The sequence below is a fragment of the Ailuropoda melanoleuca genome, chromosome 9 (assembly GCF_002007445.2).
Source record: "Ailuropoda melanoleuca isolate Jingjing chromosome 9, ASM200744v2, whole genome shotgun sequence".
In the NCBI taxonomy this organism is placed as follows: domain Eukaryota; kingdom Metazoa; phylum Chordata; class Mammalia; order Carnivora; family Ursidae; genus Ailuropoda; species Ailuropoda melanoleuca.
In genome coordinates, this window is record NC_048226.1 from 30,087,025 (window position 1) to 30,114,571 (window position 27,547).

At 55.8% G+C, this 27,547-nt stretch overlaps 1 protein-coding gene across 1 annotated transcript in view; it reads right to left on the bottom strand.

Moving 5' to 3' along the window:
• The window catches only part of CCDC33 (coiled-coil domain containing 33), a 90,948-nt gene that overhangs the window by 52,939 nt on the left and 10,462 nt on the right, over positions 1-27,547 (bottom strand). Inside the window, exons 3-10 of the mRNA XM_019803518.2 lie at positions 19,642-19,775; positions 15,489-15,598; positions 13,818-13,934; positions 10,524-10,615; positions 9,221-9,341; positions 3,157-3,286; positions 2,398-2,531; positions 1,938-2,009 (exon numbers count right to left, since the gene is read on the bottom strand). Of these exons, the coding sequence (XP_019659077.2) occupies positions 1,938-2,009; positions 2,398-2,531; positions 3,157-3,286; positions 9,221-9,341; positions 10,524-10,615; positions 13,818-13,934; positions 15,489-15,598; positions 19,642-19,775 (910 nt within the window). The remainder of the gene's footprint in view (positions 1-1,937; positions 2,010-2,397; positions 2,532-3,156; positions 3,287-9,220; positions 9,342-10,523; positions 10,616-13,817; positions 13,935-15,488; positions 15,599-19,641; positions 19,776-27,547) is intronic.

Below are 27,547 nucleotides of genomic sequence, written 5' to 3' on the forward strand. Positions count from 1 at the left end.
GGCTGGGAAGGGGAAGCTAAAATCACAAGGCCCAGATCAAAACACTCAGCCGCTAAATGAATTCGGCAGCGTTTTCCCGCATGACTTGGAGGGATAATTTAGTGAGGCCGCCAGCTGGAAGGAAAGGGATTAATTCTGCACTTAGCACAGCTCCGGTGAATAATTCATCACTGAGACCTTTGTGCCTAGCCCCTGGGCAACTGGGGAAGTGTCCTGCCCACCTGCCTGTTGCCTGCCTGGGCCCCCCAGTGGCCTGACCAGGGACGCTTGATGCTGCTTTCGGTCCTCAGGACACATGTGTCCCCATGAAGGGACAGGAGGCAGGGGGAGGTGAGGAAGAGACAGGCAGTGGCCACTGACAGACTCTAGACCCCAAGAAGAGGCCGTGGAGGGGTGAGCTCCGATCTGGGAAATCGGTGACATTTTCTCCAAGGACACTGCTTTCTTGGGGTTTTCTGCTGCTTCTGTGTCTTCCTCTCTCAGTACCTTCTTGGTCCTACACCTGGTGTGGGGTGGGGGTGAGGGTGGGGTGTCAGGCTGTCTCTAGCAAACTCTCTTTTGCCAGGAATTAGAGGAATCGGGAATTAGAAGACAATGCAGAATATTCCACGGAGACTAGTGCTGATGGAGGTCCCAGGTACTCACCAGAGGCCTTGTGGGGACACAGGTTCAGGTGGCTATGTTCCCAGACATATGCCTCTTACCCCACAGCACGTAATTCCTGTGTTCTCCATGGGTAAGGTTACAGGGCCAAGTATTACCCCAGCGCTGGTGGTGGTTTTTCCTGGTGTGGGAAGCCGGAGGGAGGGGGCTGACACAGATGTCAGACCCTGCCAGTAGTTTCTGGGTTCATGGTCCTGAACTGCCCACATTCTGGCTTTGTGACTATGTTACCACCACAGACCAAGAAAGGGGAAGAATTCCAGAAGGTGCCGGCCAGGTGTACTGGAGCCAAATGGCCAGGGTTCAACCGGGACTCAGAGTCCAGGGACAGCTGGCTAGAGGAAGAGATCCCATCCATCGGCAGGGCTCAGCCAGTGGTATCTTTCCACTTGGATCAACCCAGCTGTGGTAGGCAGGATTCCAAAAATGGCCCCCAAGTTTCCACACCCTAATCCCCAGGAGCTTTGACCCCTGTGATTATGTTCCGTGGCACGGTTGACCTTAAGAAGGGGACATTCTCAGAGTGGGCCTCTCCTAATCACATGAGCCCCTTTAAAAGCAGAGGGTTTTCTCTGGCTGCTGACAAAAGAGAAAGTCAGAGAGTTGTGAAGTGTGGGGGGATTTGACTTGCCTGCTGGCTGAAAGATGGAGGGGGCCATTGTGAAAAGGAATGTAGGTGACCTTCAGCTGCCGAGGGGCCCCTTGGCTGGCAGCCAGCAAGGAAACAGGGACCTTGGTCCCACGACTGCAGGGAACTGGATTCTGATGACCACCTAAATGAGCCTGGAAGCACACCCTTCCTCAGAGCTTCCAGAAAGCATTGTGACCTTGCCAACATCTTGATTTTAGCCCTGCCGTGTCTGACGGCCTACCCGCAGAAGTGCGAACCCATAAATGCGTGTTGCTCTAAGCTGCGAGGTTTGTGGTAGTTTGTTACATGACAACAGAAGCTGAAATCCAAGTTCACCCTTGTAGAACCTTGATCCCAGTGAGCCAGGCTTGGCTTGGGCTGGGTTAGAGGCTGACTCCCAGGTCTGGGTGGCCCTCTGCTTTCAACTCTCCTCTTCCTAATCTTGGCTTTTGGTCTCATTTTCTGGAGCCTCAAATCACCCTCAGACATTTCTATCCAAAGTACAGTCCCCTCTTCCCAGAAGCCCCTGGCCCCAGCCCCTAAACGAGGCCAGCAATTGTGAAGGAGGTTGGAACCCACTGCGGGGCTGTGGGAGCTGGCACATGGTTGCCAGGCCCTGTGCTTCCCATCCCCATAGCCTTACCTCGGAGGAAAGCAGCTGGAAGGAGATATCCACTGTGGGGGCCTCACCATTTATGGTTTTCAGCTTGGTGTCCTGGGGAGGAGAGCAGAGCCGTCAGCCCATGCTGGCCAGGGCAGCTTCTGCCCCTGATCTGTCCACTGCTCCGGATTCCCCAAGAAGGCACCTGCTGGGGGCTCTGTCTGGGGAGTGAGTGGGAGGCAGGAGCTGGTCCCCTGCCTCTGCTCACCCTCACTGCCTCGAAGTATTTTAGGGCTTCCCTGTGTTTCTCCTCATGTTGCTTGGGGCAGGAGCTCGGGGGAGCTCCTTATACCCGACAGTGGTTGGCTTCCGTGGTGGGGGTCCTGGTGGAAGCTGCTGGAGAAGCCAGCGTCCCTGGTGTCAGCGGGGTAAGGCGGAACAGGGTGGGCTGGGGCGGGAGCAGGCCACCCAGCACGGGCTCCGGTCAGGGCAGGGCACTCACGGTGACGGGGAGCCTCTCCACACGCAGCCCATTCAGACCCTTCCCTGCCAGCATCTTGCGGTACAAACGGCTCTTTAGCGGCAACACGGAGACACCCAGGGGCTTGCTGAGGGTCCATGGCTCACTGCCTTTCACTGTAGGGGGAGGACCAGCTGGAACTCCCACCAAAGCCCCTACCCCAGGCCCCTCGAATCCCAGCGTTGGAGACCCCCGCAGGCGCCGGATCCTTTGGTACCCAACATCCAGTTCTCCCACGTCTCACGTTCCTGCCTCCTGGCCTTGCCCTGCACACGTCTCCTCCTCTGCTCTTTAGGGCTCTCTGAGTTCAAGACCAGCTCTCAACATATTCTGTGCTTCTGGGTGTGTATATGGGTCTACCCTGTCTCTGCCCTTGGGGGCTTACTCTCTCCATGTGGAACTAAGACCATGGATCAGCTGGCTCTGAATCCGGTTTCCCCTCTATGCTGTGAGCCCTGGGGGAATCCATCCCTCCCTCCTCCCTGACACATACATAGGGAGGCGGTAGTGGTGCAATAAAAATGCACGGATCTAATATGGGAGTCGGACCCATGTGTGCTGGCCCATGCCAAGGAACAAGGCCGAGGAAGCCAGCCAGGCGCTCCTCCACCTGTCTGCATGCACTAGGAACCGGGTCCCCTTCACCCGTCCCCGCAGGGGGCAGAGGCAGGTGGTCTGAGCACCCTTCGTACACATGTCCTGATGCCCGGCTGCCCTTGCACGGCACCAAGGGGCACTCACTGGAAGCCGAGGAGTAGTACTCCAGCACCAGGGCTGTGTCTTCCGAGAAGTTGGTGGCTCCGTCTCGGCTTTGGAAGAGGAAGGATTGGTTCCATGAGGGCAGCTCCGGGGGTCCCCCAGGTTTGGACAGCTGAAAGGAGAAAGTGGGAGTAGGTGGTGGGGCCACAGCTTCTCCCAAATGAAGGATGTCCAGATATATCCATTTATGTGTGTCTACACATGTCGCAAATGTTTGTCCCAATTGGAAAAGCGATATACGCGTAATGAATGAATTTTGGAAAATGCAGAAAAGTAGAAAGATTAAAAAGAAAAACCCTAGGGGGGCCTGGGTGGCTCAGTCAGTTAAACATCTGGTTCTTGATCTCTGTTCAGGTCTTGATCTCAGGGTCATGAGTTTGAGCCTCAAGTTGGGCTCCGTGCTAGGTGTGGAGCCTACTTAAAACAAAACCAAAAACAAACAACCACCCCCCCAAACATCCTAAATTCCTACACGAAAGACAACTGTCCTAAGACTGTGTATCTCTTTCTAGCTTTTTCCTAAGCCTATTTTGTAGATAATTGTCACCCTAACATCCTATGTTTTTCATTTACTGCGAAAACCTAAGCATACCCAGAGTCACAAGTGACACTTGGTATCCGTGACCTTTGTAGCTGTGGGATATTTTGTCATGTCCGGGTGTCCTGGTTTCTCCCTTCCCATGTTTTCCTAGAATAACACTGCATTGAATATTCTTTGACATGTATCTCTGTGTCTCAGATTATTTCCTGAGTACCCAAAATGGAAATGCTGAATTAAAGGACATTCATTTCAAGGCCCTTGACTGCTCATGGGTAAGCTGTTTTCCTAAAAAGCTGCCCTACTATTTGCCCCCATGGCTGGGGGTGTCATAGACGCCAACGTAGATGCCCTCCAGCCTTGTCCCCAGCCCCTTTCTGCCACACACAGGTTGCAGAGGCCACGGAGGTCTTCGGACCCCTACGCCTTGGTGTGTCTGCTGTGCAGGCCATTGGGCATTCAGGGGACTTGACAGCACGCTAAGCCAGCAGCTAGGGCACACACTTGAGTGATATTTAAACTGACACAAGACAGCATTGATCAGAGCCCCCCAAATAAGGGGCTACAGGAGACAATCCCGAGGACAGCCACGAAAGCCATCTTGCTGGAAGCAGGACCAGAGGAAGGCTCTGAAGCAAGATCTGGCAGGACAAAGGGAAGGAGGGAGGTCTTCTGGCTGGGAAAACCATCCAATAAAAAGGTGGAGGTGGCTCCAAGCATGGCAAGGGTGGAGGGTGCCTGGAATAAGGAGGGACTGGAGGTGGACGAGGCCGAACATCTGCGCAGACAGGAGGGTGGGGAGTGGGGAACGGAACGTGACGCATCAGCCTGTAACACACAGCCGGCAGCCCTGCTCGGTCCCAGCACAGGGAGGGGCCGGGGTCACTGGTCCAGACTCCCCCAGGGGCCACCTCGCCTCTGTCCCCAGCCAGGGGCTGTCAGCAATAGCGGCAGGCATTCCCACCTCCCGCTCCCCTGTGGGAACCAGTCACTGCTCAGAAAGGTCAGCACAAATGCGCCGCCAGCTTCAGGAGTTATTGATGCAGGATCTCGAAATATCAGTGTGGGTCCGCTCCCCCCGCGCTGGCAGGGCTCTGATGCCTGTCACACTAATGTGCCTGCTCTGGTTCTCTGAGGCCCGGCCTGAGGCTCAGCTGTGTCTGCCTCGGCCCCTGTCCCTGGGGACATGGGCTGCGGTCACTTTGGGGCCAGGGGTCCTGAACACAGGGACAGGGACTGGGGTGATGGGACTGTTCCTGAGAATGGGTTCTGGAGGGAGCTCAGGGGCAGCCACTTGGTCACCAGGTCAGGCTAGAGAAGCTGCTTCCAGGTTCTGTGGGGCTTGGGAACGGTCTTCCAGGGTTGGTCCCCAAGCCATGCCCATCCCAGAGCCACCCCATTGAGTGCCAGTGGGGCTTCCCCATAGCCTGGACCATCTGCCAGGCCCTGAGGCATTCAAGGAGGACCTGTGACTCAGTCCCTTGCTGCTCCGATCCCTTGCTCCCACCTGGGAAGGGGGGGTATTTAATGGATGCTTGCTGCCCTCTCAGGGGCCGATTAATGTGTCTAAGTGGAGTCTACTAAACGAGAAATAGTGTCTGACCGTTCGGGAAGGACAGGTCTCTCCCTGCATGGTTTCCCAGGATGAGGCCTCCAAGAGAGGTCCCTGCAGACCTACAACTGGGGGAGGGAGGGTCAGCCTCTCTTGTGTGTGTATGGAGGGAGGAGGAGGGGTGAGGAATCAAGGTTCAACCACCTCTGGAGTCTGATGCCAGGGCCCTGGTGAAGGTGTTGGTGGCACATGGGGGGCAGGGCGTGGGGCGGGGAAGCCATTGACCACAGAGGCTAATGAGAAAGGCCATGGCAGGCTGTGGAATTAAGGAATATGATTAACCCTCAGCTGTGATCTTCAGCAAAGCCATTAACCCCCAGCCACTGAGGCAGACCTGCCTTCCCTAGGGACAGAGCTTTCATTACATAGGCCCATGGGCCCACCTTCCATTCCCCCTGGGGCCACCACATCCACACGCACACCTACCATGCCTGCTCTGCCCATCCTGGGAAGGGGAGCTGCCAGTTGCTGATGTTGGGGAGCCTTGAGGGAGTTAGGCTACCTTGGCTCTGGGCCCAGGTTTGCCTCAACCTTGCTGCGTGACCTCTGGCAAGTCCCTTCCTGTTGCTGGAACCCGAGATGTCACTATTCACTGGGAAATGTCTTATGCGCTATGCCTTGGAGGCTGTCGTGAGGGCTGAAGGGGAGGATGCATACCTTGCCGTCAAGAAGAAATGTCAGTTGAACTCAGCCAATGCTGACTGGGGGCTTCCCCATGCTCTATACACTAGGGGTGCTGCGGGGCATAGGGGGGAGCAAGAGTCAGACCCTGTCCCCTCTGGATCTCACCATCTTCCCAGGTGATAGGACACACACACTCCTATGATCCATGTGGAGGTCTAAGCAAGTTGTGGGTTGTGGGAGCTGGGATGTCGGAGAAGAAAGCAATGACTCTTGACTGGGGGAAGGGAGGATCCGAGGGAGGGAGGCCATTCTGGGCTGAGTGCAGCAGAGGGGAAGGCTGGCAGGCCAGAGAGGACGGCATGCGTGTGGAGGACAGCTGGGCGTCCAGAGTGCCTGTAGACAGCCTGTGCGGCTTGGGGCTGTGAGCCAGGGGGCTCTGGGGGATGAGGCCTTCTGTACTTGGCTGCCAGTGAGGGCTTCCTCCTGTCGGTGAAAGGGTCAGGGGTCCAGGGGAAGGGCCTAGACCTGGGCCAGGCTTGCCCTGGCTGCTTCTCACAGGGAGAATGGGAGACGCCCGAGTGCAGCCCCTGCAGGGGTCCACGCGAGAGATGGAGCTAGCACCAGGGCAGGGTCTGCGGGATGGAAAGGGGCCCCGTGAGAGCCGTGGGAGCTGAGACGGGGGAGATGGTGGTGGGCACAGAAAACTGCTTTGTCCTCTGCTTCTGTTTCATCGGCCAGGAGCTTTGCCTCAGTTCTATAAGGAGGGCAGGCCAACAGGAGCAGCCTGCTGGGCAATGGCCCCCGCAAAGGTGCGGGATGCAGGGTAGGAGTAATTCCTAAGTCCTACCCTATTTCGGGCCCGACACCTCAACTAAACCTTCACTGACCAGTTTTGCCATCATCACCAGGCTCCCAGAGGGGTGACGCAGACTCTAACGCCCCTCAACGACTCGCCTCCCTCCCCCGTAACCAAAAGAACCCGCCTCGGTCCTGGTGGCACCCCCGTCTTCTCCACACCTGTCGACATTAGCTACGGCAAGGTGATGCCACACCCCTCCTCAGTGATTGGCTGAGAGAAGTACATGTGACCCAATTCTGGCCAATGAGACGGGAAGGGAGGTCTGCGAAGGGACTGCGGGTGGGAGGTTTCCAGCTCTTCCGAAAAGCCACAGGTGAGAGGGGGAGGCTCCCACTATCCTGGGTCCTGATCATGTCTGGATGGGGTACCCCGAACATTTTGCCTCCATGAGCTGTTAGCCAGCTGAAGATGGCAATTCAGGGGTGTTGGAAAGATCCTGAGTCCTGAGGACGCTGTCGAGATGGCGCATCCACCAATTCTGGCGGCATCCTACGTGGGGAGCCCTCGCCAAGTGTAACAATAAATATCCCTAGAGCTGAAGTCCATGAGGTTTCTGTTACTTGTAGCCAAATGTAACGGGGGCAATGGTGGGGCTGGCCTCAGGGGGCACCTGACACTAGGGGAGGGGAGGCTCTGAAAGGGACGGAACCCACTGAGCCTCCACCCTGGCTTGGAAGCTGTGCACAGACGAGTCCTTCAAGTGCTCCGAACAGCCCAGTAAAGGTAGGAATATGGAATTAGAGAAACTGAGAAGCCTGCCAAAGTCGCGCAGCTAGTAAGTCACAGAGCAGGGGTCAAACCCAGGCCCTCAAATCCCTGGCCGCAGTGTTTTGGCATGGTGGGCAGCTGGTGGGAAATCACAGCAGACTCCAGATGTCCTAGAAATTACCTGGTCCAACCACCACCCCTCACTTCAGGTGAGGAGGCTGAAGTGCAGAAAGGGGGGGTGGAGTAAGTAAGCTGCTGACTGGTACCCTTCCAGGTAGGGCTCTGCCCACCCCCACCTTGTACCACAGAAGCCTGCCCCTGTCCATCCCTTCTGTGAGTTCTCAACCTGGCCCAATAGGGGACGTCAACAAGTGTTCTGTCATCACTGGACCGCTGGCCTTGAGTCCCACACATGCATGAGGCACTCTGTGCTAGGGGCACCTCCGCTACCAAGACTGGTTAGGCAGCAAAGGCAGCCAGAGAGGGGATGGGGAGGGGGCTCCCTCATTAAAGCAGCCAGCGCCTCCTGCCCCTTGGGACCGCCTGCTGATTGGTTCATAATTTTCTGGGCAAATGCAGGGCCATGTGTGAGATGACTCTGGGGAAATCAGGCCGAGGATGGGTTTGGGTTTGAAGCCTCTGTCCCCAGGGTCCCCCTTTATCCCACCCCTCCCTGCCCCCATCACTCTTGTCTGAGTTTGAGCCTTCAAATGTCCTTGCCTTTAAATGAAGGCTGGGGCTCCAAAGGGGTGCCTCATTCTGTATTTGCCATGCCAGACATGAACAGTGGTAGGCAGACAACAAGAAGGACTTCCCAAGCACCCTTGTCTTCTTCAAGGTCTCTAAGAATGTTGGTACCATCATATGGGGCAAGCTCCAGCTGAAGTAGAGACTATAGGAACTGACCGATCTAGCCATTTCCTGGCACCCAGGCACAATCTGCACACCCCTCCTCAACGTATTCAAGGTCCTGTGCATCCTATCTTCCCTCCTGTGATCTTGTTCTCTGTTGCCCTGCACCATCCCTCCCCTGTTAAAAACCCAAGAGTCTTGTGTCTGGATACCCATTGTAATCACCCAGGCTTCACATCCCTCTTGCCACGAATTTTAAAAAAATTTTTATTGTGGTAAAATATATACAACATGATGTGTCCCATTTTTACCATCTTTAGATGCACAATTCAGTGGCATTAAGTATATTCACACTGTTGTATAACCATCACCACCATCTCTTTCTGGAACTTTCTCCCCATCCCAAACAGGAAACTCTATACCTATTAAGCAAGAACACCTACTGTCCCCTTCCCCCAGTCCCTGACAACCACCATTCTCCTTTCTGTCTCTGTGAATTTGCTTACTCTAGGAACCTCATCTAAGTGGCTTCAGACAATATTTGTCCTTTTGCATCTTCCCTCCTCTGATTTTTACAGCTCTGACAGTCTCTCCTGCTTTGTTATTAGATTACACATTATCTTGTGTTGGTGTTTGACCGTGTCATGTGTATGATGCCTATCTTCACCAGACCAAGAGTGCCCCGAGGGCCGCTCCTCCATAGCACAGAGAGGCTTGGCTCTGGGTACACAGCCGGGTTCAGTAAACTCTTTAATAGTCCAGGCACTAGCTGACTGAGGGAGTGACTCGACATGTGGGTGAGACACTAGAGGTACGAGCCCAATGACAGGGTGTGTGGGGGAAGGAGCCATACCTGAGGGCACCCGTTCTGGCTGACCCGAGGAACATCGAAGTGCATCACCGATGAGATAGGGAAGGAGAGTCGGGTGATGGGCAGTCCTATGAATGCTGGGTCCTGCTTTACCTGATTGACCCTGGGGAGGCCAGGAGACAGGGGTCAGCCCACGAGTGCTGCAGGTGCCCCGTGCTCTTGGCTCCGTGGCTCAGCCCGGCAGCCAAGGGCTCCCATGCACATGGACTCTGGACTGATGTGAGAGAGGACGAGGGGCCAGGGGCCTGGACACCAGGACAAGGGATGGACACTTGTCCTTCTGATCATTGGCCCAAGCTTTGGGAAAGCTCATTCGGGTCAGGAGATGGGCTGCAGAGCCCAGGTTCCCTGCCCCATGACTTGGCGTACCCTGGGCCATGTCTGAATGCTGCAGCTGCCCCCATCTTTAAAAAGCCTCGCCTTTGGAAGTCCTTGCCAGAATGACCCACCCCCGTGGTGGCAGTTCGAGGTTGGGCTTGGTGGGGCATGGAGGCTGCAAGGGCAGGATGGGGGGAGGTGTGTGTGAGCGTGTGCATATGTGCGCATGTGCTGAGCTCTTAGGAGGGCTGTGAGAGTCAATCAGTCAGCTTCATTCCTCCAACAAGCAAGGAGTGCTCACAGGTCATCAGAATTCAACAGATGGTATATAGTGGAGTCCCGTTGGGCCATCAGAGTCAGTGGAAGTGACAGAGGCAGACAGCTGACCCCCAGGAGATGGTGCTGTCACAGAGGATGGTGCTGTGTGACCTCCAGTGGCCAAATTAGCCCGAATACCCTTCCCAAGGACTGCAAATCCCCCCAACCCCAAAGGTCGTCTGGGAAGAAGGGGCATGAAGTTTGGCTGGGGCCAGGGAGACCCTCCGGAGGGTAAGGGAGAGGGACTCACAGGCAGAGCTAAAGGTCATGAAGTTCTGAGCTGACCCACAGGCTGTTTTCTTTGGGGACAACCACAGGCTGGAGCCTTGGCCCTGCACTAGAGTAGGAGGGGGGACTGTGGCTGCCATGGGTGGGATGGGGTTTGGAGGGACTACGGACCTCCTCTCCTCCTCCACATGCTGGCTTTTCTGCAGGCTGCTCTGAGAAAGTTCTGAACTGCCCCTTTCCAGGGATCGTGGGCAACTTCCTGGGACCTCAGACCCAGTGGGAGGTTTGAAAGGCCTTGAGGAGGGCAGGTTTCTAGGGCTCCTGGAATCATGGCCTGTGGTAGCAATGACAGCCTTTCCCCTCCTCTGTCCTCGGCCCTCCCTACCCTCCCCTTGCCCACACCCACCTGGGCCCCACTCACTTAAAGTCATTGTAGTTGGGGACCACCCTGGCAATGACCACCATGGGGTCTGCGCTGTTGACCAGGGGCTCATTGACTCCCCGGAGAAAGACCTGGGGAAGAAAGCAGGCAGGTGAACCTTGGGTGGCTTTGGGCCTCTTGGGGACAAGACCAACCCACCTGCCATCTTTCTCTCCAGTAATGAGCTCATCCCTGCCTCCATCTGTCTCATTTGGTTCTTTCTCTGCTTAAGGCCGCCCTCCTTCCGGCCCTGGGCTAGGCATTGGGAAGGCATAGGGAGAAGACACAGATTCTGTCCCCCTATACCTCCACTGTCATCCCAAGCAACTTCTGATCGGGCTCCTGGCCCTCACCCCTTACCCACCAAATGGGCTCCCACTCGCCCCTCAGCCCTCACCCTAACTTCCCCAGCTGTGATTCCTGTGGCTCGTTTTACTCCTCTGACCCCCATCACTGGCTTCTATTCTGTCCGCAACCCATCCCCTTTCCCAGGCAATTTGATACATGATGGCAAAAACTGCTTTTGTAAAAATGATTTGGACCACGTCATTCCCCTGCTCGAGACCAACAATGACCGTCCTCCCACTGTCCTTAGAATGAATTCTGTAATTCTTACCATCATGGCCAAGGCCTGCATGTGTTGGCCTTTCTGCTCTCGGCCCGCATCTCCACCAATCCCCAAGTTGTCCTTTCCTCCAGCCTCTTTTGTCTCATCCTTCTACATGCTCGCTTGTTTCTGCCTCAGGGTCTTTGCACATGCTCATCTCGCCGCCTAGACTCCCCACCCCCACCCCCATCAACTCAGTGGCTGGCTCCTTTTTTCCTTTAGAGCTTAAGTGTCGCGACCTCTGGCAGACCTTCTGTGACCTCTCTTACTAAAGTCGCGCACCCCATTCTCTTGGCCCCTGGAATGCCTCTTCATGGCGCTCGTCACGGCCTGTGTTCATTCTCATTACTTTCTTGTTCCTGTTCTGTCCATCTGACTAGAACCCAGGCTCCACAGACACGGGCACCACGTCTACCTCATTCACTGCTGTACCCCAGCTATTAGCAAACAGCCCAGCTCAGAGTAGGAGCTCAGTGTGTGTTCTGGGGAGAAATGAGCTCCATTGATGAAGCAGAAAAGTGGAGGACGGGGGAGGGAGAGGCTGAGTGTGCTTCTGAGTGAGAGACAGAACCTCAGACGCTGAGAGGGGAGGAGGAGGGGCCGGGCGTGGCCTCGGGGAGGGCTGGGCTTGAGCTGCTCTTGGAGGGTGGACGGGGGTCCTAATTACAAGGAACTCGGGAAAAGCAGAAAGAGGAAGGGGCTGTGAACACAGCTGAGGGGCCGCTCGCAATAGCTGGGTCACTTTGTCACGGTGGCCAGTCCCTGCTCCACTCGGCCTTAGGATCCCAGCTTGTACACTGAGGGGTGGGACCATACTGTCCCCGGTCCTCCAAGTTCTGACCTTCAGTGGGAGGAGAGTGCCTGGGAGTAGAGCTTTTCTCTGGCTCGTCTCTCCTTCCCCCCCCCCCCGAGCACTTCCTCCTGGGCCCCTCTGCCAGGACCCATCTTGGCTGGTGGCCCGCAACTCCACACAGGTGTGAACCAGCAAGGCCTTAAAATAATAGTGCTTAGGGCCTTTCAGCGCTCCCTGGGGCCTCTGGAGACTGAATCCCTGCCCCAAATCCAAAGGACTGGATCTGATGAGGGTATTTCAAACTTCGGGTGGGGGTGGGGGTGGGGGTCTGGGCTGAGGGAGCCCACGGCAGAGCTGGCAGGCCCTCGCACTCACAGGGACGCCAACAGGTGTAGGGGCGGAGGACAGGTCTCTGAGAGGTGCGGGGTGGTGGCTAATTTACACTAGTCCATGCTGAATGGTCAGGTGTGAATGAGGCAGCTGCCCAAGCACACCTGCTCGTGACAGCCGGTGAGCAGCAGAAGCAATTTCTCTGCTCCCGTGCTCCCCAGTCTGTGCTCAGGACCGGAAGGGGGGACATCTGTGCTGGGGCCAGGGAGTGGGCGGAGTGCTGGAGACTACCAGGTAAGTCTGGGGGTTGGGTCAGAGTGGGCAGTTCCTTGGTGGAGACCCCCGCAGGCCAGGCCAGGGTTCTGCTGGGTCTTAAGGGTATGGTCTTCTCCCTGTGGGGTGTGGCCTGGGGACAACAAGGCTAAGCTGTAGCCATTCTTCCTAGTTCCGTGTGTGTGTGTGTGTGTGTGTGTGTGTGTGTGTGTGTGTGTGTATGTGTGTGAATTGCTGGCAGGTCTCAGGAAAGGGCATGATGTAAGAGGGAGGGAGATTGGACCAGAGGAAGCCTACAGGTCTGACACACACTGACATCCAAGGTGGCTGTGGGGAAGCAGAGATGGGGGTCAGGAGCTCTGGACTTCCACCCCCGACTCTCCTTGGGTCTCGGTGTCCCCAGCTGTGAAATGGGACTCAAGAACACTTCTTGTCCTGTCAGGCTTACAGCGCTGTGGGGTGGATCAGATCAGCCAGGCTGGGGCGGGGGAAGCCCAGAGCTTGGGTCTTCTTGGCTCCCTCCCCCCTCGTCATACGTAGACCAGTGCTGCATTTGAATCTGTCAACCCTGGGCAGTTGGAAGGCTGTGGGGGAAAGGGAGAGGGGGTAGGTTCCTGGACATCTTTCTAGAGCACTGCCCATCCTCCTGAAGCTGCTGAAAGGCTGAGGGTAGAAGGTTGGGGGTGGCATGAGTGGAAGCTAGGTCCGAGCTGGGCCAGGCCTGGAGGAAGCTATGTAAACGGTTGTCGAATGGGTGAATGAATGCCTGATTGGAAGGCCAGCCAAACCTCTTCAGAAATAGGACTCCAAGAAGAGCGGGGAGTCCCTAAAATTTGGGGGGTTGTAAGCCCTAGGTCAGGGGTCACTACTTCAAGAAGGACAGAACAGGAGAGAAAACAGGAAAGGAATATGGGCCCAAATGGGGAGCTTTTCCTCCCCACCACCCCAGACGTAAGGCTTTGGAAGCCTCCCCTTCTCCATCCTGCCTGCGTGGGGTGTGGAGCAGAGCAAGAGATGGCCAGGTTAGGGCAGGACTGTGTGCCTGGAAATGCCGGGAAAGGTTAGGCATCATTTTCTTCTCCATCCCTATCCCCATCATCACTGTCATCCCAGGGCTTGTCCTTCTCAAAGTATTTTGGCTGTTCTTGAAAGGCCCTGTGGGTTTCTTCCCCAGGCACCCCTCTCTGCTTCCCAAAGTCAGGCCAATCGGAGGTGGTGAAGGGCAGAGGCTGGGGGCTGCTCAAACTTGCCCCCCACCCCTCCACCCCACCCCGGGCCCCAGTCCTGGCACCTCCAGAGCCGTGTGCTTGCTGCCGACGTAGCGGGGGAAGAAGCTGTCCTTCCGCACCACGGTCGCATACAGCTGGGGCTTGGCAGTGGCTTCCTCGGCTTTTCCAGACTGGGTGGGCTGGGGACAGGGTGAGGGAAGAAGACACACAAGAAGGAGAGTGATGACGGGGCAGCCCCTGGCCATAAATCCAGCCTCTGCGGACAATCACCTGGCATTGCTCCACTGGGGCTCCCAGCTGATAATTAAAGCTCATGGTCCCCGCGAGCCCTTCCAAGATCAATATAATAAATCTTCCCTTTTCTATTTGAATATTTCATCGCCCTCACAAGGACCACTGCCTGCCTGTGCTCTTTGTGAAGATGTGATAACAAGGCTTGGGTTGTAAGTGGCCAGAGAGCTGGAAGGCCTGGGTGATGATTGCAGAATCACGGCTAGAGCGCTGAGCCTCCAGGTGAGTCACTGCTCTCTCTGGCCCTTCCTGGCCCTGCCTGCCCCAGGTTCCTCATCCAGGCTTAGGGAAGGGGCTTAAGGAAGGTAAAGACCCCAGGCCATGGCGGAGGAGGTGCTTGGAAAGAAGATAGGTGTGAGGATTGGTGGGAAGAAGGGAGGGGAACTCACCCAAACCGAGCACCCACCCGCTATGTGGCAGGTACCTTGCTAGGGGCTTTATGCCCATTGTTGCATTTGATTGTCCAAATGCTTGCTCGGTGTCTCTCTGTTTTGCTGATAAGAAGTGGGGGCCTAAGGGGTTAAGTAGCTTCCTATGGCTTTGCAGTTAGCAAGAGGCAGACCGGGGATAGGAACCCAGGCAATCTCGCATCACATTGTTCTTTACTCCAAACCACACTAGGGGTCTGGAGTGCACCTTCGGGGAAAGTAATGCTCTGTCATCTCTGGCCCAGTGCCTAGCACACAGTTGGTATTACTAAGTACTTGAGCCATGAAAGAGTGAGTTCTCCCTTCCACCAATCAGCACTGAGGAGAGGGAGCCGGTGGGGGAGCTGTCCTGGGAAGTTCGGGGCACAGACTGAGGCACCTGAAGCTCCCTGCTCCAGGCTCCTGCCCAGTTGCCGACTAAGGGGTGCACTTTCTCTCCCACCTGCCCCAAATCTCCTGGGCCTTCCTCCACAAGGCCATGTGTGGCAGCACAGGAAGAACTGACCCGGGAGACAGGTGACCTGGGCTCACCGTCCACTCTGCTATTCATTTGCTCTGTCACCCAGGTTGAGAGGATTCCTCTCTCTGGGTCCCAGTCCTATGTATGCGAAATGTAATTCACCTTGAGGATTAGAGATGGTGTCTAGCCCAGGACCTGGGACATAGTAGGTATTCTGTAAATACTGTATTTCCTTGGTTTTTAGAGCTATTCCCACTTTTAACATCCATGAAATCAGCATATATCTTTAATTGGTGTATTCATTTAATGTAGTAGGTGATCCATGCTAATGGGCTGTTTTACAGAGATGAATTTGGAGAATTCCAAATTCTAAGGAAATCATTCATGTCTACCTGCCAGGAGCTGGGTTTCCTGAGCCCCATATGGCCTAAGACTTGTCATACTGCAGGGTGAGCAGAGGAAGCTCTGAGGGAATAGCTGGGGGCATCAAGGTGGTTCCCACCTGCTCTCCCCTTACCTGTCCCAGGCCCCATGGGCCCAGGGCCCTGCCTCACCTTCACCAGCTCAAAGTGGTAGGGATGGAAGACACGCAGGTACTTGATAGGGATTTGGTAGGACAACAGCTCCTCTTTCTTTTTATTGTCCATCACCTCGAGGACCACATCTTAAGAGAGAAAAAATGAGCACAGGGTCAAAAGAGGGCTTAGCTGACCAGTGTCATTCCCAGTGAAGTGAGCCAGTGGGAGGTGAGATGTTGCCAAGAGCAGGGAGCAGGGGCCCTGCTGAGGAACCAACATGAACGTATGCACATGTCACACACACACACACACACACACACACACACACACACACAACTTCACAAGCTCTGTTTGAGCCCCAGCCCAGGGCAAGTCTCCAAGCTAGGTGCTGTTAGGATCCAAAGATGCAATTCTGTCCTGTGGTTCAGAAACTCCCAGCCCAGAGATGGACACACCCAGAATAGAGCCCCCATGTCAAGAGACACACGTATGCTGGCACAGAGACACGCACACAAGCAGGAATAGTACCCCTTCCTAGGAGCTGCTTCCCTTAGTCACAGACACTCTCACCAGCTCCTCAGGCAGGAAGGGGAGGGCTTATCTCCCACATGTTGCAAATAGGGAAACCGAGTCTCAGTAAGGAAATGGGATCTGCTCCAGAAATCTTTCAATACAAATATCAACAAATTCTACTCCAAGGAAATGAAAACTAGTCTAATACTAAGAACAACACACCACTTAGAAAACTCCCTCCAAAGAGTCTACATTTTGTCATAAAATGCATGAACTTCAGGATGAACTCTGAGGAGAATTCCAATGACCTGGAAGTGATCCTGGCAATCCTGCTCAGTGAGCACCTGCTGTGTGCCAGGTATGGGGACGGGCGCTCCTAAGTCACTATGCCGACAAATCCTCACTGCGGTCCCTCGAGTCGGAATCACCATCTCTGTTTTTAAAATGTGATTAGTGGAGCTGAGAGAAGTTAAATAACTTGATCACCATCACAGAGAGAGTAAATGGCTGATGGGAGAGGCTAGGCTTGTGATCCCGGAGGCATCTTTCCACTCTGGAAATCTGTGGTTTGAGGAAGAAGAGGAGATGGGGAAGGAGGAAAAGAAGGAGGGAGGAGGGGGAGAGAGAATAAGAGAGATGGAAGAAGAAAGGATCTAAAAGATCTAGAGAAAAATGGGAAGGGAGGATGGGAAGGACAGGTGTACCTGATGGAGACTGGAATAGACCCTTGCCCTTTGCCTCTTTCTTGAGACAAGGACATATCAGCACCACGGACAGCTGCCGGTGGCGTAGGTCTAGGTCACTTGGAGCTGGGTGGGTCATTTGCATTTTTTTTTAAGATTTTATTTATTCATTTGAAAGAGAGAGAGCGAGCACAAGCAGAGGGAGAGGGAGAGGCAGGCAGCCTGCTGAGCAGGGAGTCTGATGTGGGGCTTGATCCCAGAATCCTGAGACCGTGACCCTAGCTGAAGACAGTCGCTTAACTGACTGAGCCACCTGGTGCCCCTGGGTGGGTCATTGGATGAGTGTGTGGGGGAGGAACATTTACTAATTACTCTTCCTTTCTTCCTCTTCCCCACAGCTACCCTGGATACACAGAGGGAAAGACACTTGCCAAAGTCCCTCAAGAGCTGGCCATATGGGATCTGTGCTCAAAGAAAGAAAGGGAAATGGGAACCCAAAAGACTTGAGGTTGCCTTGAAGGAAGTAGAGTGAGACAAGGATATGAAGTGAGCAGACCTGGGTTCTACACTAACACACCAACTTGCTCTGTGACCTTTAGTCAGTCACTTAACCTCTCTGAGCTTCATGTTCCTGCTCTGCAAAATGTTAATATTTAAAAAAGGAGAAACCTTGTCCCTCTCCCACTATTGTTGCAGGGAGGGAAATGTGTTTTTCAAGCTATGAAATTCTAGGCAAATGCTCCTTGTAGCTGTCACTATTTTCCTCCTCATTAGCCATCTGTAGTGCTCCGAATCCTCACCCAGCCCTGAGCAGAACTGAAAAAACTCAGCTGGAGGATTCCAGTGCTCCCAGCCAAAGCTTCGAAACTAGCTGTAGAAGCTGTAGCCCCTCATGGCCACTTCCCATGGGCCCTGAGTCCCCAAATCTGGTTGGAATTTGCTGAGGCTGGAGAAGGGGTGAGTGTCTTGCATTTTTCCCCGTACCCCAATCTTCAGAGCTCTGTGTGGGCAGCCAGCAGATGAGCTGTAATTGGGGGGAATGGACAGCCATCCCTCCCTGTTCCTGTCTCCATGCTACAAACACGCTTCATCAGCTTCTGCTCTGGGCACTGTGCCCCTCCGGCCTCCCACGGCTCCCTTTGTGTGGCCAACAAGCCATTTCTGCCTCCTGCCTGCTTTGGCCCTGACACGGGTCTGCAACTCCCCTTTGCTTTTCATTAACACCTCCTTGAGTTACCTCCTCCCCTCCCCGCCACCTCTTGGCTTGGCCCCCATCTCCCTCACCCCCACCACAGACATCACCACAGCAACCGGTGCCAACCAGGTTCCAACGAGCATCCAGCTACTTCAATCTGTAAAGAGGCGCCTGCCAATATTCTGCCTATCCAGGAGGCCTTCCCTACCCTCTTGTTCTTTCTGCAGTGAGGCCTGTCCCCTCTCTGCTGCACAGATGGGCCCCAAGGCCACTGACTCATCGTGTCCTTTCCTATAGTCACCCCAAATGTACAGAGCTTAAGGTGGGATCCCAGCCCAGGTCCACTCACCACAACCCCTAACTTCCTGTCAGCCACTAGATGCATGCACACAGGCACACATACATACACACACGTACTGTCAGGCACACACCACCTCCCAGATAACTCTAGGCACACACACAACACACTGTTGCAGCACACACACATGACACACAGACAAGCAAGTCTATGGCACAGGCACAAGCATGTACTCACACACACCACTTTCACACAAACACATGGGCCAGCAGGCAGGCATTCACAAACACATGCACACAAAAACATACACATGCATGAAACCCTAGGCCAATTTTTCCTCCTCTTCCATATATTCTTAATTCACCCCGGCAGCCCCACCTATCGCTTTATAGTCAGAAAAATATCCTCTGGTTTGACCCACAATTAGCTTCTTCCCCTTTTATTGATGTGCCTTCTCGTGCTTTGCTTCTCTTCTCTTCCTCCGTCTTTAGCAGCTGGCTTTCTTTTCTTCGTGAGGCAGACAGGGAGTTCTAAGCCCCTCGTGAGATTTCAAGGGGAGAAGTAAAGCCGGTCCTCTGAGGGAAGGACCACCCGCCAGACGGGAGCCTGAGGTTCTTCTGACTTGATAAGAGCGGAGATGTCGTGGGCACCTGTGGGTGTGTGCTGACTAAGCCTGATGCCAGTGCCCACAGCTGTCCTGGCACCTGCCAGTCAATACTCCTGTGTGCCCAGCCTGAGCTCTCACCCAAGAGCGGAAACCACGAGCACACACACATACACATGCATGCCTGTACCTGGAGATTTCGGTATGAGCCCTGCCTTGAAAAACTTAAATTACCTCCAGTGTTAGAATTTGCTAAAAGACAGGGACTGGAAAGGCTTTTGCAGGTGGAGGGGCAAGAAGTAGTAGGCAGTTTCGACAAGAGCGCGCTGTGGCCCTCAGCAAGCACAGGGGCACTGCTATCTGACAGCGGGCAGTGCTGGGGAGACAGGGCAGGATAAGGAGCCATTCCAGGGAAGCAGTTGGAACTCTGGAGCTGCAGTGAGAGCATGTATGCTGATCCTAGGTCCTCCACTTACTGATTGCATGAGCTTGAGCCAGTTATTTAAATTCCTGAACCTCAGTGTTCCCATCTAAGCAATGGGAGCATCGTGGCTTCTCCCAGGAGGTGTGGCCCCAATGAGTGATGTGTGGGGATGTGCCAGGAAGCTGTAATGTGCTATTTCAGTGGGAGACGGCAGTAATAACAACCATGAAAATGATAACAGCGGCCATAAAAAGATAAGCTTTCATTGTCTGGAAAATTCATTTATGTGGAACAACTCATTTTTCGAGCAGACTGAGGAGATGAGGCATGACAGTATTATGGTTTTTTTTTCTTTAAAGTGCTTTTAACTGAGCCCAAAGAGGTGTTCAGGTGGCTTCCAGCTGAGTTGAGAGGAAGCCTGCCTCTGGCTCACACCCCTCCCGTGCACACCAGCCACCAACCCCTGCCTCACCTGCTCGTCCCGCCTCCTCAGCTTGGAGCTCCACTTTGACCGTGTCCCCCCAGATGGGTGCTGTGGTGGGCTCGGAGGTCACAGATGTGACTGCCTTAGCATTCTGGTTCTTTGTATCCTCAGATGTGGTTTTCCTGGGGGGGGGGAGGAGCAGGCTGAGTCAGAGGGAGGGTGTCCTGCCTGCTGCTCACCCCTCCTGGACACACTGTCCATAAATCTGAGCAAAGGGTGGACAAAGATTGAAGAGCTCCCTCCCAGGCAGACACGCTCCTATCATCCCAGGCCCAGGGGACACTGGGTCTCTCTCCTCAGCTGCTCTGCCTGCCCGGTGACCACACTGTCTTGCTGACCACCTCTGAGGCCTTCACGTGGACTCAGGCACCAGAGGTCAGGGGTGGAGATGGGAGCAGGGATAGACGCCTTGCCTGTCTGACTTCCTGCCCCCTGCCAGGGCAGGGCTCCCCAGCAGGCGCCTGTGTGCACGGACTCCCCATCCTGATTCTCTTCTCTCTGGTCTGTTCAGTGGGAGGAAGTCTCTGGGCAGGGCGGCTGTGTGGTGCCCACCTGGCTGGCTTCTCCTTTAACCTTCATTTCCCTAAGCTGCTGGCCCAGATTCCCAAGGCTCAGCCCAGCTTCCCGGGGCCTGAGCCTTTCAGTGGAGCACACGCAAACTACGGCCTTCTGCAGCACCCACGGTGTGCAGGGCCCTGGGCTGGACACTGGGAGCTGGGCATGGGACAGGGCAGGGGGCAGTGAGGAGTCGTGCAGGGCCAAGCCGTCCAAGGTGAGGCGGGGGCTGGGGCCCTCTGCCACCCAGTGCATCCCACAGGTATCTGAGTTAAGTGTCCCTGAGCTCTGGAGCCAACAAACAGCTCAACGAGAGAGTTAATTCTCCTGTGGAGGAGGTTACTATGTTGGGACTGTAATCGCCACTGCTGTGTTAACTGTAGCAATCACGGGTGAGGAATGTCCCAGAGCCTGGAGCCGGGGGCCGTACCGCGTACTTGGGAGGGGGAGGTGCCGCCGAAGGTTCCCCGGGCAGAAGCACAGATGGTGTCCTCACCAGGCTGGGACTCACCCCGGGAGGCCCCCAAAGGGAGTGTGGGGCAGGCGAGTTGGCCTAGAAGCTCAGAGCCAGTGTGCCCCATATGGCAGCTAAACCAGCCCGTGGCCTTCGCAGCCCATCCTACTGTCCTCCAGGAAGACTTGTGGCTCCCCCACCCCCCAGGTCCTCACTGCTCCCTCTGTCCTCGGGACCTGAGTGACATAGCAGCCTGGATCTTTGCTCCCCAGTTGTCTACAGGACTCCTGTGGACAACCATTCTTGGGAGAGTCCTGTCTCCAAGCTCCTGCGGTCAACTGAAAACTCCCCTCTGCTTCGGGTGAGAGGCAGTCTGGCATTATGATGACAACAGGGTCCTTGGAGTTCCAAATCCTAGCTCTGCCCCTTAGTAGCTGTGTCACTTTGGCAAGGTACGTAATCCTGCTGTGCTTTACTTCCTTCATCTGTGAAATGGGGTTGATAGTGCAGGGCCGTGGTGGGCGTGAAATGAATTAATAGGTGTAAAGCACTTGACATATTGTTCAGTGCCACAATGCTGTTAATAGTAATAATCGTAATCATTTTAATTGTCCTTGGCCTGGTGTCCCCCCATCTTGACCCCAACTCCAGGTCTATAACTGGGGTCTCTGGCAGCTGTGACCAAGGTGTGGAGTCCTGGAGAGAATACCAGCTTCAGAGCCGCACACAACTGGGGCTGAGCCCACAGTTACCTCTTGACCAGGCTCCCTGCCCTCTCTGAGCCTCAGGGTCCTGCTCTGTAGGTGGGCTCTCCCTCCCAGGACGGTTATAAGGACTGGGAAGAAAGCATGTTAAGCTGCTGGCACACGGAAAGCCCCAGTTCAGGTTATTCCCTCCTCTGTGAAACAAGCTGGGTGTTTCTCCAAGGTCGCTGACCCAGGGCAGCCTGGCAGGGGCCAGGGAGCAAGGAGGGAGGGCTGAGATGCGGAGGGGCCCGCCTCCCAGACACATCGCCTCCCCACACCTGCAAAGGGAGCCCCTCTGGCTCAGGCGTGTGTGGGAGGCTGCCAGGCTGGAGAGAAGAAGGCATTGAGGCTGGGAGGTATTGGAGCTCGCTTCCTTCCGACATGGTGACCCCTGCTAACTTAGGGGTGCAATGGGATCCCCTCTCCTGCCACCCTGGGCCTTGCACTCCGTGTCAGGATGAAGTCAGTCCTCTACACCACAAACACCCAGCCTGCTCCTGCACGGGCATGTGGCATTGTGTGTTCCTGGAGCTTGCCAGCACCCAGAGAGGACAGACACCGGGGTGAACAGGGGACCTGAATCACAAGCTGTACAGTGACAGACCTCAGGTTGGAATCCAGGACCTGTACTTGCCAGCCTGTCTTCCACCCTCCCGAGAGGCCTTCAGCCCCTCATCCCCTCCCTTTCTCTCACAAGCTCCTGGTAAGAGGGATTCCAGGTGGAAAGAGATGGGGACAGGGCGAGGGACAAGGCTGTGGGAGGCTGCTGGTGATGACTCTGCTTAGGCACGGAAGGGGTTAAGCAAGCCTCCCTTTCCTCCCTTCCCTCAACACACACCAAAGAGGTCTGTCAGGGCTAGGTGAGTGGAGGGGAAATAACACAGGAGGGGTGAGAGCCCCCCGGAAAGAGGGAGGCTTTTAGCAGGTGGAGGGAGGCTGTCAGGGTAATGGCTTTTCCTGGCACAGCTGACTCCTTCAGGCCTTGATGCTATTCTAGAAACTGGAGATCTAGAGGGGTGAAGGGGGCCAGCTCACTCCCTGAGTCCCCACTCTGCACCCCCAGCTGGGCACATGGGAGGCTGTGTTCTAGGACCCCCCAGCCCCTGATGGGGCTCAGGTATCCCAGTGCAGTTTTGGAGCCCAGGGGGTCTCTTCAGGACCTGCCCCCACATGGCCCAGCTGCAAGAGGGGGATCTTCCCTCCCGTCCCTAAAGCCCTGGCCTGGCTCTAGCAGGCAGGCCCCAGGGGACTGCCGGGTGCTGCCTGCTGTCCTGGGGCTCAGACTTAATCCAGCCATGGCTGCGGCGGAGGGGGGGGGGAGCGGCAGTCACACCAGAATGGAGCCGGGGTTGGATTCAGAGGCACAGTTTAGCAATCCTGGGTCCCAAGCTGCCAGGAAAAGGAAACTTCTCTCTGGCAGCTCCTCCACTCCCCAGCGCACTGGAGGGATAGATGGATGTTTGGCAAACCAGCCAGGAGGCTCCAGGGTTCCCACCCAAGCAGGGGCTGGGAGTGAGGCCCAAGCATATCTGTGAGTGGGAAGGAAGAAGATGGATTTTGCTTCCTTCTCTGAGGCTGTAACTAAGGGAGATGCACGGTCTGGTCCCCAGGGGCTGCAGCTGTCAGGGAGGTGAGCAGTGGGAAAGCAAGGGGCCCTGATGGAGAAGGTGAGTAAAGGTCCTGAGCTTCTCCCCCACCGGCCACCCAGCCTCTGAAATGCCCTCTAGAGCACACACCTCTAGGGGTAGGACCTGGTGTGCCATTGTCCCTGCCTCCAGGAAGCCTCCCTGACCAGCCTCTTCTCTGCTTCACCTCCCCTAGCACAAGCATGTGTGTGTGTGTGCTCGGACACGGGCTTCCCCGGGGAGGTTTGTGTGCCACACTATCCCCCATCCCCATTCCCCCTCCCCCTGCCACCTCCCAGGTCTCTAAGCTGCCCCCTGCACTTGCCCTGGCTGTCCTCTTGGTCTGCCCCCCCTCCTCAAGGTATCAGAGCACCAACAACTGTCAAGGTCTGGCCTCCCCCAGGGTAGGGCTTTGGAAACCCGGGATGCAGACCACTGGCTTGTCCTGAGTGTCGATCCCAGGACAGCCCCCAAGAGATCAAGGGGAAGGGGGGATCCCAATTTGGGTCTGTTCAGGCTGCTGGGGTCCTGGCTCAGCAGGATCCTGAATCCTGAAAGACCAGAGGGATGTTCCTGGAAGCGCCGAGGAGGGAGATGGTCAGGCAGAATAAGGATAGACAAAGGGCAGGACCTTTAGGGGGATGGATGGTTGAACAAGAGGTTTTGCAATCTTTTGACCCGGTTCTGCACAGTCCTGTTGCTTGCTCACTGGGGAAACTGAGAGACAGGTGAGGAAACAGGTTCAGATTGAGATCCCTCCAGGCCAGTTGCCAGGTGTGTCATGATTGCGCCCATTCTGTCCTGAGAAGGCAGGGCGATTCCCCTCTACCTGCACCCTCCATGCCGGCCTCTGAGCCAGGAAGGCCAGCCTCCCCATCCTCCTGAAGTCGGAAAGGCAGCCAGACTCCCAGGCACAGGCCTACTTCCATCCCTGGAAGGCACAGAAAAACCCAATGACCTGTCCCCTGCCCAGGAGCGCAGCCTTATGCAGCAGGGGTAGGAAGGGAGAATTGGCCCCTGAACTGGTCACCTGAATGGGGCAGTCAAAGGCTGGATTCTTGGGGTTTTGGCCCTGCCTGGGCCGGACTGGGGAAGCAAAGTTTCCTGGAGGATGCAAGGCTTGAATAGATGGAGAGGAGGACCTCCCCACTTGGAGGATGGAGCCTTACAGGGGCATGAAGAGTCTCACGGGCAGGAGTGGTGAGGGCATGGCTGGCCCATCCAGGGTCAGTGTGCCGGGAGCGTGGGTTGGGGTGGTCAGAAGAGTGAGGCTTGTGGTCCTCCCTGACCTCGTTCCTTCTCCAGCCCTCTTCTCTTCACACCCATGTGCATTGTCCTCTGAGGCCAGACGGGAAGGAGGGCAAAGCCTTGCCCTCATACCTCTGGCCTTGGCCAAGCTCCCTGGGAATTGCTGGGCCGGAAGATGCAGCCAGGGCTCCACAACAGAGGAGCTAGGAGCCCAGGCAAGGATGTCGGGTCTGAAGCTCCCCTCTCTCGTCCTCCCACTTTACCGGACCACAGCCCACCAGCATCAGTGCCCCTCACTCCGTGTATGCCCCTCCCCCAGCCGCCAGTGCAGCTGGTTCTTGTGGGTTCCGAGCTCTTGGGAGGCTGCCACTTCAGGCATGAGCGGGACTGTTATTCTTAGCAAAGCAATGGCTCTCATCCTGGGTTTCATTTATTAATTGGACTCTAATGAACCATCACTAATTGCTGATGGTGCTACACCACTACAGGTGGGCCGGATGGAAGGAGTAACCGGCTCTGGAGCTCTGGAAACCAGCCAACTCCCCACCCGCGTGGGCGTGGCCGCTCCCCTCTGCACCTGCCGCGGGGAGTGGGGACCGCTCTGGAAGTCAGAAATGAGGCATTCCAAGGAACTCTGAGATGAGCCCTCTGGCAGAGGGAAAACTTTTCCTACAAAGCAAGAATGCTGCTCCCCACCTCCTTACCCATACTTCATCTGGAATAATCCTCCTGTTCTCAGGGGAGCCCCTCATGGTCAACCATGTCCCTGTCCGTGCTCAGGGAGACAACAGGGCAGGCGTATTCCTTCCACACGACCCAGGGGAAGACCTCAGCCCACAGAATTTTGTGATGGGTGCGAAGCCAGACTCAAGCTCCAGTCATACTCTCTATATTCTCCAGAGAGGATTTCTTTGTTTTCCAGAGAAACCTTTTTTCTCCATGGAGGCAGGAGACGGTGCATGGCCAAGTGCTATCTGCCAGTCTTTGGAGTGTCCCGCTGTGGTCCACCCTGTAGCTTAGCTTGGTGAGGGACCCTGAGAACCATCTTCTTAGGCAAAGGGGAGAGGGTCTAGCTGTTAGGCCCTACCCTGGCCCATTCCACCCAGGGTGGAATGACAGATAGTCCCTTGGTGGGGTGGAGGCCTGGGTGAAACAGCCCTACCTAGGAGGCCTCTCTCTCCATGACTTGAGATCCTTCATGATGGGTCACTCGGAACACCCCCTCTTCCGAGTGTCACCTTTCTCGTAGATGCTGTCTTCGAACCAGAGGAATGTGGGTAGACATATAGGTGAACTTCCCCGTCTCAGGAGAATGGCCTGAATCACTCTGATTCTTGTTTCTGGCCTAACTTGCATGGAGTTCAGTGCAAGGTCTGGGTCTGGAATCTCAGACACAGAGCCCTGCCTCCTGCCCCCTTCCTAAAAGACCAGCCTTCCCCAAGGGGTCCTGATACCCAAGTGCTGGGGTCTGGAGCCTGCTCAGCTGCCTTCTGCCCTGGGAGATTGTGGGCAAAGGATGAGTGAGGCTTATCTGTTTAGCACTCCCCCCCTGTCCCCAGCACACACACTGGACTGTGACAGTGAACTCTCACAGGCAGGGACTTGTCACTGCTGGAGCTGTTTCCAGTTCTGACCTGGGCACAGTGGGACCCAGCAAATGTTTGTTGAACAAAGGAAGGGGTGGCAGACCCTTGGAGACTCACACGCAGACGGAGGCAGCCCCTCCTCTCCCGCTCTGCGAGGCCAGCCCCCTGGCCCAGACCGCTGGGACCCTGTTCTAAACCGGGGCAGCTTCTCGGTCGGGCTGCAGGAGCAGCTCTCCAGGACTCTGGAGAAGCTGGCTGCAGAGGCTGTCTGAGTGGGCTGAGGGGTCAGGAGGGGCAGACATGAGGCGAGGCCCAGAGATTCAACGGAGCAGACGTGTTTGGTCTGCATATAAAAACCGGCCGATTTCACACAATGATCTGGATTTCTGGCTTCTTGGGAAACACAGAGAGAGCTGACAACCCGAGCCTGCATTCCTCCACGGCAGGCACCGGAGGGGCCGATGGGGGGCCACCTCTCTAAGGGAGCCCTGTGCTCCCATTTGTCTCACACACACGGCTGCTTTCAGTATCCATGGAGTCGGCTCCTCAGGCCTGAATTCAGGCACCAGCTTTGTCACCCCCAGATGCCACTGCCTCAGTGTGTGTCGGGGACGGGAGGTGACAGAAAGGGGAATAGCGCAAGAGCTGGGGGAGCTGAACTAGAACCCTAAGCCCCAGCTCCCCGCCCAGTGGCCTGCCGTTCTCTTGGATGGATACCAGACCATGCAGCACTTGACCTGGAAGCCTGTGTGGGAGGCAAGGGGGACAGAAGCCAGATCAAGCCCAGAGGGAGGACCCAGCCTCCTGGCCACTTGTGATGTCTGGGGCAGGAGGAGGGGCCCTGTCAGCAGTTGTGTCCGTGCTCAGAAATAAGCCGACGAGACAGCCTGTGCATAACACAGTGAGGACACCGGGAGGGTCCGCGCTGGCCTGCCTCATTGCCTGAAATCTTCCCATTAAAACTTGCTTCTCTTGGTAAGCACTGCCCCTTGGGCTGCTCTCCAGGATTCTGGGGTCTCTGGGGAAGAGCTCAGGCTTTTAGGGTCTGAATAAATGTTTCAGGCATGAGAAGACCTCAGGGGCCCTGCACAGTGGTGACAGGGGAACATCTGGAAAGATCCTTGGGGCTGCAGTCTGGCTGGGGGCCTCTCGGGCAGCCCCCCTTTTAACCACTGACACCAGCTGTGTTTACAGCCCTGGGATACAGGGACGTTCTCACTGAGCAAAGATTCTGAGGCTCTGAGCCTCAAGGGACTGACATCATTTGGAACAGGTGTGGATGGGCCAGGCCATGCCATAGGCTGGGGGCCAGCAGGGGAGAAAAGACCTGAGATTCTCAGGCCTCCCCTGGGCCTTCCCCCCCCCCACCCCGCTGTGCCTTTTTTCCACAAGCATCCTGCTGTTAGGGAAGGAATCTTGGCCTCTACCAGAGCCAGTTGCTAGTGACCAAATGCAAACACTTCCCTTCATCTGCTCCACTCTCATTGGCCAGCCATGTGACCTCAGACAAGTCCCTTCATGCCCCTGGGTCTTGGCCTCTTTGGCCATCACGTGGGGCTTATGCAACCAGCCTGCCAGGGTGGCTGTATTAAAGCCAGAGTGTAAGGAGAACCGAGCTCTGTGAGAGCTCAGCATGGGCCACTGTCAGCAAATGAGGGCTGCTTTATTCCTGGGACTGCC